This window comes from Cydia amplana, chromosome Z (assembly GCF_948474715.1).
Source record: "Cydia amplana chromosome Z, ilCydAmpl1.1, whole genome shotgun sequence".
Taxonomy (NCBI): Eukaryota; Metazoa; Arthropoda; class Insecta; order Lepidoptera; family Tortricidae; genus Cydia; species Cydia amplana.
The window spans coordinates 15,431,646-15,448,979 of NC_086096.1; the positions used below are offsets into that span (position 1 = coordinate 15,431,646).

At 38.1% G+C, this 17,334-nt stretch overlaps 2 protein-coding genes across 3 annotated transcripts in view; one reads left to right on the forward strand and one right to left on the reverse strand.

Annotated features, from left to right (window-relative positions):
• Positions 1-460: 460 nt before the first annotated feature.
• Positions 461-3,719, reverse strand: LOC134661826 (galactosylgalactosylxylosylprotein 3-beta-glucuronosyltransferase S-like). Its single transcript, XM_063518021.1, has 4 exons — positions 3,528-3,719; positions 2,493-2,750; positions 2,138-2,408; positions 461-880 (listed from the first exon to the last, which is right to left on the reverse strand). Exons 1-4 carry the CDS (start codon positions 3,695-3,697, stop codon positions 464-466), a joined length of 1,116 nt encoding a protein of 371 aa, XP_063374091.1. The 5' UTR covers positions 3,698-3,719; the 3' UTR covers positions 461-463.
• Positions 3,720-11,551: 7,832 nt separating this feature from the next.
• LOC134661156 (uncharacterized) overlaps positions 11,552-17,334 on the forward strand; it is a 52,944-nt gene continuing 47,161 nt past the window's right edge. For both annotated transcript variants that reach the window (XM_063517105.1, XM_063517104.1), the window contains exon 1: positions 11,552-11,739. The gene's annotated coding sequence lies outside the window, so the exon portion shown is untranslated. The remainder of the gene's footprint in view (positions 11,740-17,334) is intronic.

Below are 17,334 nucleotides of genomic sequence, written 5' to 3' on the forward strand. Positions count from 1 at the left end.
AGACTATTTGGAACGGGGACAATTATATAGAGTTTGTTCGGAAAGTGAAGAGTCATCACAGAGTCACTCTTCTCTTTCCGCACATTCTACAATAGTCACGGGTGTGTCCTGTAACACGAGCAAATAATTAAGCCGTAGGCTATACTCCTCAAAGTGACCAACATTTGTTCAGCAACTTCTAAAAATAATGAAGTCTTTAGACTACATACTTATATATATATATATATTTAGTTGGGGTCAGTGTTTTATACGGTAAGACACTCGTTCCTACTATTGTTTAAAAAAAACATGTTCGAATTCACAACTAATATACCTACACCTCTTTACATAACTCTTTGTCCCAACCCAAACAACCCCGCAAAACAGAACTTTAAAATATGACATATTGAAAAGCTACATTATCTAATGATCGAATTATCTAATAACGAATGAAGGTTAAACTACTACATACCTGTTACGAATATTAATTAAGGCCAACTAAAGTTTCATAAGTTTTCTTATCGCGTATCACTAATGTTTTTGTTCCAGTTTTGGCATCTAAAACGGCCATGCCCTGTCTAGAAATTTCCTTGAGCAAGTTCACAAAACTTTCGTACTTTGGTGAGAGTTCTTTATCATATTGGTTAATATTTATCTTTAAAGTAGGTTTGGGGTATTTTAACGTTTTGGTGTGCCACACGAGCACCTTAGAGCAATTCTCAGCTAATGGTTCTATGTCCTCTAACTTTATTCCTAAACTAACAAGGAACATGTCTTCCTCATGTCCTGCAATATATGGCATAGTAGCGGACGGCTTCAGAAAGTCGATGTTGACAGCAAACCCCGCCATGTCGACTGGGAACCTCCGCGCGGCCGGCCACGAGTCGAAGAATCCGACCACCTGGAACCAACACAATCATTTACCTATTTACGAGTATATCGGCAAATGGCTCGATCAGCGTTCATTGCCATCGTCAGGTAACCCTACCCTACAAATCCCCACTAGTAGTAGTTGGTGGGTAGGGTTGCCAGATGGTCGGGATTTGGCGGGATTCTCCCGATGTGTTCCCGATTCCCGACAAAGTGGAAACTGTCCCGAAAAACAGCTGCACGTTATAAAACAATAATTTCAAGTTCCAAACTGTCGTCGAGCGAGCGAGCGACTCGTGTCGAGCGCGTCCGCGTTATAAAAACGTCTATGGGCAGAGCAGCTGACGTAGTGCCAATAATGCAAAATATCGTTGTTTTTAATACAATTGCTTTAATTTGAATGTTTTTTTTTTCCCGACTTAAGTTTCAAAATCCCGAATAATTGTTATTTTTTTCCGATAATAGCGCCTTTCGATCTGGCAACCCTATTGTTGTGTAACCAACCCCATACCTACTGTTTTTGGTGTTCCGTCGATAAAGGTATATAATTTTAAAGAATCACTGAAACAACTTAATATTTGCATGAAAGGAATTACTTTGCCACTCTTGTGTATAATATGTAACTTGTTCATCAGTTTCTGAAGAAACAATGACCTAAGAGAGCCATTACTTTGTCCTATAGTACACCTCCATGAAATATAATACATTGTGCAACATGGGGCGTAAGTTAAATATGTACTGCTAACGAGAGTAAGTTAAATCGCAATGGCTTGCCGGAGCGATTTATAGACTCGAATTTGCAATATTATTACGCCCCGAGTTACACACAATGTTTTTAATCCTGTTTTCATCACACTTGCGATACAAAAATGAAGTATAAAGACAAACTGTTAATTACGGTACTAGAAACTTCATTACTCCCTAGGGAAAACGTTTTTTCTATTACTCCCGCTATAATTATACTGATGAAAAATAACTTCGTGCGCGAGGTGCGTACGGCCACGTGCGCGAGGTGCGTACGGCCACGTGCGCGTTAGCGTTGAGCTGTCCTTAGAAAACTTTCTCCCTGGGTTATAATCGCGAAAATCGAAATTCGCGAATTGCCTGCATTTTCTGTCACTCTAATTAGGCCTTTATTGGAGTAAAAGAGAAAGATCTTTGCGATTTTCGGTTTTTGCGGTAGCCCCTCTGCATGTAAGTGAATTTTAACTACGATTTATGAACTTCGGCGTAATCGTCACAAACCCCCATATTTGAATGCAAAGCCTATTTATTATGTTAAGCCTACCTTCCCGTCTTTTACAATAGGCGCAGACACGCCGTATCCTCCAATGAGACCCACGGGGAACATGGATACTCTCTTAGTATCTCTTATTTCATCGAAGAGTTGCAGGTCCACCGTGTTATCGTCATCGCCGAAGTAAAGAACGCCTTCATTTACGTTAGCCAGAAGCCAGGAGAGGGCCACTCGACGATTCGCTACTCCACGTGGGAAGTTGGCCACTTTATATATATATGGCTTCGGGCTTGATACGTGTGTGAATGGAAGTCCGGAACGTCTGCAAAATTATAGAAACATTCAAGAACTAGGTAATCTACATATACACTGGATTCATAATGGTTGCTCTCTATAACTTACTTACCTAAGGATATTTGCCACTTGTTCGGAGCACAGGGGCTGGTCGTCGGCCACAATCCAGTGGATGCGGGGCACGTGCATCAGCGTGTGAGCGAGCCGTGTCAGCTCGGGCACCTGCTCTGGCCTCGGGTACGTTGGTGTCACAAAATAAATCATTTTCAAATCTGTTTTGTTACTAACAAGTTGAATTCTTTCATCATCAAAGTTTACGTGACACACTTTGTTCTTCACTGGTATCGGTACAGGGTCAAAGCTCTGCAAGCTAAAGAGATTAAGATTAATGAGTGATAGGAAGTATATACCTAATTAGTGATAAGTATTCGATAGAGAGTTGGATATATCATATGAAAATTTGGAATATCCCGGCATCACCCCAAAAATCCCTACATTTCATGGACGGCCATTTCTCCAACCAGTCCTTTGTCCTTTAGTTGCCAAGGCTGAAACCGGCCAAAACAGGATGATGATGATGAGTATACAAACTTATTTTAAACTGAATTGCATATAATCATATTTTATTTCATCTGTATTTTTAATGGAATCACAGTTACAGGGCTGTAATTATATTTTTTATTAGGACATAAAAAGACACAATAAAAATAAACTACATATGCATTATAAAACTTAAAATAATCTTATAAATAAACATATAAATAAAAAATGCTGTCCAGGTCACTGTCATGTGTTATGGTGCTTAGTTGGGAAAACCGTACAAGTGTGAACTTTCATAAAGGAAGTAAACTATGGTTTGGACAATACAGTTTTATGACAATTTAAATTTTTGTTTTATTGGTCAAAAGATGTGCGCTCCCAACTTATGTCATTAAATAATAAAAGCATATTGTCAGAATAATAAATTGTGTCGAAGTCTAGTCAAAGATCCCTGTTACTTTCGTACCACAACAACGGGGACACCATGTACTTGTAGGTGCATGTACACTATCGGAATCGGAATTAATGTCAGTCGTGAAAATACGACAAGGAAGATTAATTAATAATATTGTATTGTATTTACCACAAATACTATACAACTACTTACCCTTGAATTCCAATATTATTCCAGAAGAAAAAAAGAAAAACTGCAGTTAAAGTTAAAGCCATAACGAAGAATCTCTTGAGAACCTTTACAGGTCTCATTATAAGAGCTTTCAAGACAAAGACTGTCGGTGAATTTCTATCCAAGCGACATAATAAAGCTATTGTAATCATCACAATAAGATAATCATAAACAGACTACATGATCACCTAAATATAAAATATATGCAGTATGCAGTCAACATGCTATCAATAGTTCAATACTGTCATTGCAGGTAACTTAACTTCACTGCCATAGATATAATATTCCTAAAGATGAAGTCTAAGCCAGCTGTCACCGTAGCCTCACACAATTGACACATTTTATGTACGACTGGATATACTCAAAGACGACTGGATGGGATGGCCTCCACTGGCATCACACGCACGGAATTTTCATTCGGTTTCCGTATGGAATTACCCCGGCTACACACGTTAACTATAAATCGTAGCGATTAATCTGTGCAGTCCGATTTGCGCAGTTTTATCTACCGTGTGTATGACAAATCGTTGTCGATTATCGTAACGATTTGTCATACACACGGTAGTTAAAACTGCGCTAATCGGACTGCACAGATTAATCGCTACGATTTATAGTTAACGTGTGTAGCCGGCATTACAGGTGTGAACGGGACGTCGCTATACAAATCCAATGTGTACGCTATGCTTACAGTATTCCGAATCAGCTGAATTCCCTCATAATTCCCTATTGGTCCACGAGCCAGGCGCAAATTTCGTCAGTCATCGCCTCCCGGGTGAAAACTCGTATACTGGTTAACGGCCATATATGATGAACCCTCGTGGACGTCAGCTGCCGCTACGTTGGTGGGTTGAGGAATGGCAGCCACCGAAACACGTAAAAAAAAAATTTTTTTTCAGTCATCGCCTCCCGTTTGATACTTAGTCAGATGAAAGTTTAGGTGCTATTGTTAATAAAAACAATCGTCAGCCGGTTGTATCGCGGTGGAATCACCGTCAGCTGTACACATGAACATGTAAAAAAAATTTTTTTTTTCAGTCATCGCCTCCCGCTTGATACTTTGTCAGATGATAGTTTAGGTGCTATTGTTAATAAAAAAACTCGTCAGCCGGTTGTATCGCGGTGGAATCACCGTCAGCTGGTCACATGAACATGTAAAAAAAAATTTTTTTTTCAGTCATCGCCTCCCGCTTGATATTTTGTCACATGATAGTTTAGGTGCTATTGTTAATAAAACAAATCGTCAGCCGGTTGTATCGCGGTGGAATCACCGTCAGCTGGTCACATGAACATGTAAAAAAAAAATATTTTTTCAGTCATCGCCTCCCGCTTGATACTTTGTCAGATGATAGTTTAGGTGATATTGTTAATAAAAAAAATCGTCAGCCGGTTGTATCGCGGTGGAATCACCGTCAGCTGGTCACATGAATTTATAAAGCAAATAAATAAATACATACTAAAATTTAAAATAATTGGTTTCAGTCATCGCCTCCCGTTTGATACTTTGCCAGATGATAGTTTAGGTGCTATTATTAATAAAAAGAATCGTCAGCCGGTTGTATCGCGGTGGAATCACCGTCAGCTGGTCACATGAACATGTAAAAAAAATTTTTTTTTTCAGTCATCGCCTCCCGCTTGATACTTTGTCAGATGATAGTTTAGGTGCTATTGTTAATAAAACAAATCGTCAGCCGGTTGTATCGCGGTGGAATCACCGTCAGCTGGTCACATGAACATGTAAAAAAAAAATATTTTTTCAGTCATCGCCTCCCGCTTGATACTTTGTCAGATGATAGTTTAGGTGCTATTATTAATAAAAAGAATCGTCAGCTGGTTGTATCGCGGTGGAATCACCGTCAGCTGGTCACATGAACATGTAAAAAAAATATATTTTTTCAGTCATCGCCTCCCGCTTGATACTTTGTCGGATGATAGTTTAGGTGCTATTGTTAATAAAAGAGATCGTCAGCCGGTTGTATCGCGGTGGAATCACCGTCAGCTGGTCACATGAACATGTAAAAAAAAATATTTTTTCAGTCATCGCCTCCCGCTTGATACTTTGTCAGATGATAGTTTAGGTGCTATTGTTAATAAAAAACATCGTCAGCCGGTTGTATCGCGGTGGAATCATCGTCAGCTGGTCACATGAACATATCAAGCAAATAAATAAATAAAATCTAATATATGTTCATATGACCAGCTGACGGTGATTCCACCGCGATACAACCGGCTGACGATGTTTTTTATTAACAATAGCACCTAAACTATCATCTGACAAAGTATCAAGCGGGAGGCGATGACTGAAAAAAAAAATTTTTTTACATGTTCATGTGACCAGCTGACGGTGATTCCACCGCGATACAACCGGCTGACGATTATTTTTATTAACAATAGCACCTAAACTATCATCTGACAAAGTATCAAGCGGGAGGCGATGACTGAAAAAAAAAATTTTTTTTACATGTTCATGTGACCAGCTGACGGTGATTCCACCGCGATACAACCGGCTGACGATTTTTTTTATTAACAATAGCACCTAAACTATCATCTGACAAAGTATCAAGCGGGAGGCGATGACTGAAAAAAAAATTTTTTTTTACATGTTCATGTGACCAGCTGACGGTGATTCTACCGCGATACAACCGGCTGACGATGTTTTTTATTAACATTAGCACCTAAACTATCATCTGACAAAATATCAAGCGGGAGGCGATGACTGAAAAAAAAAATTTTTTTTTACATGTTCATGTGACCAGCTGACGGTGTTTCCACCGCGATACAACCGGCTGACGATTTTTTTTATTAACAATAGCACCTAAACTATCATCTGGCAAAGTATCAAACGGGAGGCGATGACTGAAAATATTTTTTTTTTTACGTGTTTCGGTTGCTGCCATTCCTCAACCCACCAACGGAGCGGCAGCTGACGTCCACGAGGATTCATCATACGTAGCCGTTAACCACTATAGGAGTTATCGCCTGGGAGGCGATTGGTCATGGAAACCTGTTCGTGGCTCGCGGTCTATATTCGGATTTCTGATCAGGAAACCGAACATGATATATTATTATACAGACAGGTTGATTGGAAATTCGCCGTATTACTTGAAAGGGGTTATTGTATGGGTTGAAAATTACCCAATTTTTTAAACAAAAACCTGAATACTCAAATAACTTGAAAACCAATGAGTTTTGACCCCTGATTGACTGGACTTAAATCATTACAAATGACCCATAGAATAACCCCTTTCAAGGAACACGGCCATAATACGGCGAATTTCCAATCAGCCTGTAGTTTGTCAAAGAACTGACCCATTTCAAACATTATGTCATTTTAGTAGGGGATTTTATTTTATTATGTCGTTTTAGTAGGGGATTTCAATATCAATCTTTTGTAGTACCAAACCATGACACAAAAAATCTTCTTGATTTATTTAAATGTCTTAATTTAGTTCAATTTACTGACCGTCCTACTAATTTTACTGACCATAGCGAATCCTTGATAGACTTAGTTTGTTCAAATATGCATGTCACAAATGTATGCGTTAACCGTATTCCAGACCTTAGTGATCACGCATTTATTACACTTGAAGTTCTAATTAAAAAAGTCAAGCCGTCTCCTCGTTGGGTAGCATACAAACCTATAAAACGTATAGACATGACACTGTTTAGCCAGCGCGTAGAGTCTATAGCTATACCATGGAATAACTTTGTAGCAAATGACATAAACTAAGTATATGATAAATATGTTCAATACTCACATCAGCTCACAGTTATTTAACGAATTTGCCCCTTTCAAACTAATTAGAATTAATAATAGTATCCGTGGATTAACGTATGATGAAGCTGCGTGACGAGGCGCACGCTCGCTGCAAATCGACCAAGATAGACTCCCACATACAATATTATTTAAAGATTAAAGCACATAGTAAATTGAGCGATTTACAATGTTAAAGCAGCATACTTCAACCACCATATTAATAGTAACCTTAAAGACCCAAACGATGTCTGGAAAAATATAAAAAAGGACATCGCCAACTTCAAACAGCTACCGAGTTACCAACACATTTATTTAATCCCGAAAAATTAAATGAACACTTTCTGACTCTTCCTCGTGAAGACGGCGTGGATATCTGAGATATCTCCCTTCTACCCTTCTACCATCCTTCTATAAAATACGAGTTTGACAGATTCGGTGCTTCAGTTTTTTCTCTCAAACCAGTAACCAGCCAGTAACAGAGACTATAGTGTTCAATATAATAAACTTTAATAAAGTCAATTTCTTCTAATGCACAAGGCATTGATGGTTACCATGAATATGGTGCTATTAACATTGCCTCATACGCCTTCCTTAATTACTAGCATAGTTAATAATTCTATAGAAACAGGCGTCTTTCCCGACACATGGAAATCGGCTATTATACCTATATTAAACCTATCCCAAAAACATCCAATCCACTAAGTTTTAAAGATCTCCGTCCAATAAGTATATTACCCTTTTAATCAAAAATAGTAGAAAAAGCAGTTAGTTTCCAGTTAACAGAAAATCTAGAGGCGAATGGAATCCTGCCGAAGAAACAGTCAGGGTTCAGAAAGTTTCGTAGTACCACCACTGCTTTACTAGACGTAGTAGATAACATCTTAGCGGATCGAGATAGTGGTAAAAATGTCATGCTGGTGCTGTTTGATTTCTCTAGGGCATTTGATACCATTATTAATACAACGCTCTTGCTTTCCAAAATGGCATTTTATGGATTCGATATACGTTCTCTGAACTGAGGGCCTACCGCGAACCACGTTCGACGTGTTGCCTCCCTGTCACACTTACGTACGAATTTACAAGTGCGACAGAGAGACAACACGTCGAACGTGGTTCGCGGTAGGCCTTCTGGTTTGCCAGCTATCTCGCTGGACGCACACAATCTGTTGAACTTCGAGATGAAAATGGTCAGTGGCGTAACTAGGGGGGGGCTGGGGGGGGGGGGGTCACGTGCCCCGGGCGCCGTCCAAGGGGGGGCGCCAAAATGGGCAAAAGACCTCCCATAGAAAATGGTTCAGCCAAAATGTAGGAAACAGTCAAATTTTTTTTTCGCGACTTAGGGGTTGGTCTCATAGTAAAAATTGCTCAGTATAATCCCAAAACCTCCCTGGCAACGGAAATGCAGTTATTTTTTAGCCACCCTGCTGTATACGGGGTGGTCCAAACCTTGACGTTAAAATTTTTTTTAACATACGTTATCCGATTTTTCGTAGCTTTCGAGTTTAACTTTTCTTAAGAAATTCCGGGGTGAAGCTTTGCGTTGCTTTTATGCCTTCTAATAATTGTTCGTGGTATTGGCACTGATAACATGAAATAGCGATGGGGAAGTGACCCCATAAAATAATAGTAGATATAACAAAAGAGGATTTTTGTAATGAATTACTAATTTGGAAGCTTTCCACCTCAGTTCCTTTGACCGGCGACTCTGACAAATTATGACTATTAAGTATCACTTTTTTGACCTTATAAAAAAACGTAGCGTCTAGCTGTTTCTAAAATAACCAAAAGTCCTTGAAATCGCTTGTATTTTTTATTTATTTAGGTAAGGGCAACATCTAAGCTTGACATGCTTGAACGTAAAAGTTTGTCTTTTTTTCCCAACTCAGCCAAGTGAGGGTGCTGATTTTTTTTGAACAACTGCGCCGTTTGTCAAGTATTATGTTACAAAAAGAAATATTCTAAAAAGTTCAATAGTTTTTTTAAATAAATAATTGCTTCACCCCGGAATTTCTCAACAAAAGTTAAAAGTAATAACAATAAAAATCATAATTCGTAAACTACGAAAAGTCGGCTAACCTACATATTCTGATAGCCCACAGCGTGAGGAATCTAAAAAAATTTTTGGACGGCAAGGTTTGGACCAACCTGTATAACACATGCCATGCCAACATCTCGTTATGTGATACTAGAATGCCGTGAAAAACCTGTGTCAGGTATTGAAAGCATTCTATCCAGAATTTCGTTGTGGGATCGGGAGAATTTAGTCCAATTAAATCCCACCAAGGCTCAATTTTGCGCGTTTACCGCTAAGAAAACCTCATTTTTCAAGGCACAACCCATCCCATGTCAGGGAGTATTGGGAGCCTCGGTGTTGACATCTCCATCAGTGACGTCCAATAATTTCGTAGCCACCTTGCTGGGTAGGCTGCGCTCGTATCCAAAAAACACGGTGTGCTCAATAAAGGGAGGCGATACTTTACTCTGGGGCAGACAGATCCATAGGCGTACCCACGGTGGGGCAGTTGTCCCACCCTGGTCTCTGACCATAAGCTAAGAATCTCTGTTTCAACCGTACCTTGTTACAACGGCCCCAGCCTCTCCTACTTCTGCCCCACCCCTTAAAAAATGTTGCGTACGACCATGGACAGATCCCATATAATGAGTACTGCTGTCACCTTTGGGCAGGAGCACCTAGATGCCACCTTGGTCCCTTCAAATCAGTCCCAAGGCGCGCTATGAATAGTCTACGATCCCAAACTTACAAGCGATAGCGAATCTTCAAGTCTAAGGAGATCTCCAAAAAAGAAGTGTATAAGTTTTAAAATGGTCGGCAACGCGCATATAACGCCCCTGTAGTGTAGACGTCCATAGGATGCGGTGACTGCTTACCATCAGGTGAGTCGTAAGCTTGTTAGCCACCGATGGACTAAAAAACACTTATTTGTCTAAATCAAAACCTTTTGTTAGTTCATTTCGTTTGGGGGGGGGGGGGGGCATCAAATTTGGTGCCTGCCCCGGGCGCCATATCCTCTAGCTACATTTACCATGCAAACTTCCACCGAAAATTGGTTTGAACGAGATCTAGTAAGTAATTTTTTTTTAATACGTCATAAATCCCCTAAATACGGAACCCTTCATGGGCGAGTCCGACTCGCACTTGGCCGTTTTTTTCAATTCAAATTTTGTATGGACGATATCCATTCGCTTCGCGCCTACATTTTTCAAATTTGCCGCCTTTTTCTACTGTCAAGATCTGGTTGACCAATGTATATATATGTATAGGTATATATATGGATGCGATGCGGTGCACCGTGACCAAAGAATAGTATAATATAGTTAGTCAAACCAATTTGTCAGTCAGTAAGAACCAGGAAAACTATACTCATCCTTATTTTTGGGTGCTAGTACTAGTGTAAGACAAAGATAGTATGATTCTCTCTGTCTATGAATAGAATAGAATAGAATAGAAAATATTTATTTGGCGTAAAAAACATACATTAGGTACAGATGAAATAAAGAGCATGAAACATGGAGCATGAAATAAAGAAAGGTACACCAAATAGGATGCCGCTCAGCATAAGCAGTGTCTCTTAAGACACTGCGCTGGTTTTCGGGGCACCCAAAATTAAAAGCTAAAACTTAAAACGTAAGTGGTATCCAGACGGGACTGATCAAATCAGTTAATTTACATACATCATATATTTTTTTTAGTTTTATCATTCTCTTATTTTAGAAGTTACAGGGGGGGGGAACACACTTTACCACTTTGGAAGTGTCTCTCGCGCAAACTATTCAGTTTAGAAAAAAATGATATTAGAAACCTCAATATCATGTTTGGGTTTGATGAAAATTTTTTTTTTGAGTTTTAGTTCTAAGTTCTAAGTATGGGGAACCCCAAAAATTTATTGTTTTTTTTCTATTTTTGTATGAAAATCTTAATGCGGTTCACAGAATACATCTACGTAACAAGTTTCAACAGTATAGTTCTTATAGTTTCGGAAAAAAGTGGCTGTGACATACGGACGGACAGACAGACGGACAGACAGACATGACGAATCTATAAGGGTTCCGTTTTTTGCCATTTGGCTACGGAACCCTAATTAAGATATCTCTTTCTCGCTCTCACTTATGATTATGAGTGTGGAGCACCAAGGCCGCGGTGCGGTACGGTAGGGTGTTGCATGGGAGTAAAAAAAAAACACAACAGACTTCACGTTCTTGGGAATTGATTTATTTTCCACCTTTGGTTGGCTGCCATGATACGCTTGTCAACAACTTCAATGTGGTGGTGCGATGGTGATTGCGCGTAGTGTTATTGTTTTGTGAGAAAAATTGTTAAACTTAACTAAATCGTACATAATTGTCACAAGTTTTATGTTTAATTTTAAGTTTACTTCATAGTCATTGTTTTTTTAGTGAAATATGTCCATCTCAAGAGAGGTAAGTGGAAGTTCAACCTACATCAACATCATAGCTTAGGGCGTACGAATGTCCGGGAATGGAGAACGTTTATTATTTAACTTCAGTTATTTATACTGCAGATGACTTCTAATGAATTATATTTACTTTGAAACACTTTAAGCGTCGGAATTTGTGTGATTAATTTAGTGAACTACAAGTTTTTGTTGGTTTCGGATATGCATCCTCCATATTTTACTGCTACGTGCATGGTACCAACTACATAATAAAAAGTAACTACAGACTTCCTAAACCAAAACCGTGTTCGTAACTTTCGTTGAAATCGACGATTTTTGGAGTGAAACGCTTGATTTTAGTTATTAGTGTTATTAATATTCAAGTTAAATCAAGCTCAATCTAAAACGAGAACTATTAATGGCCAATAAAACAGCACGTTACACTATCATTTCATACTAATATCTCTTAACAAAGCCCTGGGGTCCGCTTAGTTACTAATGATATCCAATTAAGCCATTGTAAAAAATTATCGATATTCCTTAATTGGACATGGATACAATTTTAGAGTTAACTACGATTTATCTTTTGCATTATTACTTTTAGTGTACCGTCAAACGGGGTGAATAGGGACAAAAACCGGGAATGACATTTACCTGTTAATTAAAAAATATTTATTTCAAATACAAAGTGTTCCTGCTACTAAAAATAATAGTAGATTATATTCTTTAACAAGCTTTTATTAGGTCGACCTGTATGTAACTATGTAATGGAATCTAAGGTAACTAATTTAAGGCTCCGTTAACGATTTTAGAGCCAAAATGTAAAATTGATAGATTTAGTCGTTGACATTGTACTCCTTTTGTTAGGTAATATCTAAATAACAAGTATTGGTTTCTATTAACACGTCTTCTCATCTTGCCTTTTAATAATAAGGTCCCGAGCGTGCGTCACCGGCAATATATGACGAGAAGGGGCAGTTTTTAAAAATTCATCAAAAAATTATAGTTATAAATTATAAAAAATGATGTATAAGAACAGTTTCAGGAAATGTTGTAGATTGTTTAAGTATCAAAATTACGTTGAAATTAAGTCGATTTTCACGAAAAATGTTCACTTGTTTTGAAGTAATTTCTGGTGAAAATTGATTTCGTCTAACTTTCATTTACTCTTGTTCAATATCATATAACAAAAATGTAGTCTATGAAAGTTGGAGTACAGGATATGTGTAATACAAAATTACCATTTTTAGCAGTCCAAACTTTACGAAATTTACAAATAATATCGACTAAATCAGTGCTTTACGCGCGTTTACCTAAACGTCCATCAGAAAAAAAATCATTACTAATTTAGTGAGTCAGTTTTCAAAAAAATGATCTGTACAAATGCAAGATAAGAAGACGTGCTAATAGATACCAGTACTTGTTGTTTCTATTACGTAACAAAGGGTGGACAATTTCATCGACTCAATCTATCAATTTTACATTTTTGCGACTAAAATCGATACCGGCCTCTTAACCATCTTCCAAGGATCGTAGCATCATGAAAATTGGCAGCTGTATGTAGTTTTGATGACAATACAATAATATGGTACTGACGAACTGATCTGATGATGGAGACAGGAGGTGGCCATAGGGACTCTCGACCTGTATGTAACTATCATGTAATGGAATCTAAGGTAACTAATTTAACCATCTTCCAAGGATCGTAGCGTCATGAAAATTGGCAGCTGTATGTAGTTCTGATGACAATACAATAATATGGTAGTGTCAAACTGATCTGATGATGGAGACAGGAGGTGGCCATAGGAACTCTGTGATGAAACAATGCAACCTAATTGTGTTAGGGGTTTTTAGAATTGTCTCAATGAGTATTAGTTGTCTGTCGTAAGAAAAGTACAGTCAGCAATAAATCTTGTACCAAAAATTAAATTTTTGCCAAAAACTTATTTGATAATAGACACACTGGAAAGTCATTAAGTCGTGATTATATTGTCAAACTAACTTGAGTCTAGAAATTAAGTCTGTCAACAATTGATTTATAGTTTGTCAAAGGACTGTCTCATTTCAAACATAGGTAGAGAATCATACTATCTTTGTCTTACACTAGTACTAGCACCCAAATGTGAGTTCAGTTCAGAGCACCCAAGATGAGTATTTTTTTTTGTTCTGATTTACTGACAAATTGGTTTGACCAACTATATATATATATGTGATTTTTTTTAACAAGCAGATACATCTGTGAGCAATATTCCAAATTTTATATGATGATATATATGTGCTCTAACACTTTTATAAAAGTAAAGGTTTTACTTGTTTGTGACACTAATGATACCACAAAATTTCCCAACTATAGCAGGCGTGTCTCACTCCGCGATTTCGTCGCTTTGCTACAGGTAGCTAAAAGTACATCCGTTCCACCCGAATTTTGGGGAAAGCCATAAGCCGCGCGTGGCGCTGTCGCCACCTAGCGGCCATATCTGTGCTGATCGTAACAGACGCGTTTTGTTAGAGAGTGAGTCTTCTGTACCTAGTACTATTATTTATTTTGTGACTATAGTCCAAAAGCCCCCAACTATGGTCCAAATTCGAGTCTTAATATTTTCGTTCAGGTGTGACTTTTATTCGATTTATTAAGTAAATAAACCCTCATTCGTAACACAAAAAAAACATTGTAATTGTAATTAGCTTTTATTATTGAAGCTATTACATAGCATTTATTAATTTGGATTATAAACTTTTGCTTCAACACATCCTTTTTACGTAGCCTTCCTCCATAGCTTTCCATTTGCTTCCTTCTTTTGCTGTTTGCATCCATTTATCTCCTCCAATTTAATTTAATTCCAAACCAAATTTATCACTACCACTACCGAAAACCTCCCAACTCCCAGCCATAGTCCAGTACTGCAACTATGGTCCACAAGTTCAATACGATGATCCTTATGTCATTATGCAGCCGTGCGATGGCCAAGTCATTATACGTATTACAAATTAAAGATATATATTTGATACAGTTTTAACACCCCCTGGCACTGATTAAAATAACCGACTTGGTTTCACATTACATCTCAAAACTTTTTTGTAGTAGAAGCGTTGCGAGACTTGCACCTTTTTACATGTAATGTTTTTGATGGGATTAAGTTTTCTCAAACATGCGTGGAAATTTCTCAAACATGCGTTGAAATATTACCATAATGTCCCGTCCTTATTTGAACTTTTATAGGTATATATATCCTCGCATTTTTTGAGAGAAGTAAGTACCTATACATACCTACATATTATTTCAATCGCGATAACATTTACCGGCCCTACGTTCATAAATAGTACATTACTGCAGAGGCCGTGAAGTAAGGGATTGTAGAACGAGATTGCGGTAGACGGCCGAGTCGTAGACGAGGCCGGATAAAGCGAGTCTTGTAATCCCTGCTCCGGCCAAGCATTGTATAGTGCTTTTCTCAAACAATGTAAGAAAATAAAAATGTAAATTGCCGCCTTTTTTTATTTTTTTAACTTGACATTAGAAAAAGCTATTCGAGCACCATGTCTAACCGCTTATAAATATAGTACCATAGATTTGTTTTCTTTTTTTTTTTAATTTTAATGTTGCAAGTATGCCCCAACAAATCTGTAATATGCACCTACTAGACACATCACATATAGCCCGTATTTCTAGGGAGGACCGATTGACTCACCAAATGATACATAATAAATAATAATAATAATAAAATATATGTCGCAAGTATGCTTACAGCTTACCTAGTGGTCGTTGGCTGTATGTAATATTTCCTTTGTCAGTCTAATCTTAGTGAGCAAATTTAAAAGATATTTTAAATATTAGACAAAACAAAAAACCTAAGGTACTTAGGTAATAAACACATTAAAGAATGTTGGCTGACGGCGTATTGCATAAAGTATCATTCTATGGAACTAACTATGTCAACAAAAGTCACTAGTAAATTCATTCATCAAGTTTGATTACTTACATAGTTAGCAAGTTCCATCGAATGACACTCTACCAATTCAATACGACGGTTATGTCAATTACACAAACGTGCAGCATGGTGCGTAACGGGATGGGTAAGTAATATATACTTAATAATAATATAATTTTATACGGCGTTTTAAACAGGACGCGAGTCGTATTAACCGTGAAATGTAATTTACGACCTCCACTAAATGCATTATCTACTCATACTCAAACAACAAAATATCTTCAAACAAAAGGTATACGAGTATAGCGCCAACTGCACGCCTCTGGGCTGTATCTTATTCTTTGAACCTCGTGGCGGTGCAGCGATACAAAATTCACGTACGATCGCAGCGAGCGGGGTAAGCGGGTGGTGCGGGTACAGAGCGCTTAGCTCCGCCCTGACGCTCAAGGGCATTGGGCCTTCCAATCGTCTTAAGTATCAATACTATTTTTTTTTGCATCCATTTATCTTCTCTGATTTAAATTTTGGAATTGAATTGAGTACCTATTAATCACATGATAAGTAAGAATAATGTTTGTTAGTAAAAAATGTAAAACTAGAGATCCATGACAATTTTGAAAACATACGAAGTTTATAGGGACGCAACAGGGGTCAATAGGGATGACTGACTTGAGGCGTGGAGTGGAATATAACAAATAGGAATAGGGTGAAAAGTGACAGCTAGGGCTGACAAAAATTGTTTTTAAAATGAGTTATTCATTAATCACCCCGAATCCAGTATGAATCAGGACCTTTTCTTGTTGCCATCATGTAGAGAGCGGATTTGAAGTAGCGATCTCAACATTAATTAATATGGATATGACTGGTATAATTTATTATTTTTTCTACACACAAAAATAATGTAAATTATCGGAACAAAAAAGTAAAAACCTTTTTGGAAGCTTTTGTAAATATTGGGCAAAAATTATGATGATAATAAATAAATGTGTGTGTGTGTAAGCGCTGGTGGCCTAGCGGTAAGAGCGTGCGACTTGCAATTCGGAGGTTGCGGGTTCAAACCCCGGCTCGTACCAATGAGTTTTTCGGAACTTATGTACGAAATATCATTTGATATTTACCAGTCGCTTTTCGGTGAAGGAAAACATCGTGAGGAAACCGGACTAATCCCAATACGGGCCTAGTTTACCCTCTGGGTTGGAAGGTCAGATGGCAGTCGCTTTCGTAAAAACTAGTGCCCACGCCAATTACCGGGATTAGTTGCCAAGCGGACCCCAGGCTCCCATGAGCCGTGGCAAAATGCCGGGACAACGCGAGGAAGATGATGAAATAAATGTGTGTAGAACAAATAATAAATTATACCAGTCATATTCCATATTAATATTGAGATTCACTACTTCAGATCCGCTCTCTACACTACATGATGGCAACAAGAAAAGTCATTGTACAATATGATAGTAGTTCGATATTAAAACTGTTATCGACAGTTCTGTCTCTTGTCGCGTTTAATTCTGTGAGTGTAAATCTTAACCCATTCAGCGCTAGTCACGACACGTTGTCGTCAGGGCCGGATTAAGCATGTCGGGGCCCCTAGGCAGTGCAATGCTCGGGGCCCCCTTACAGTCAATTCTACATACATAATGTTCAGTTGTTCAGTACAAGGATGTAAGTTTGTGATTTTAATTTCAACCTTC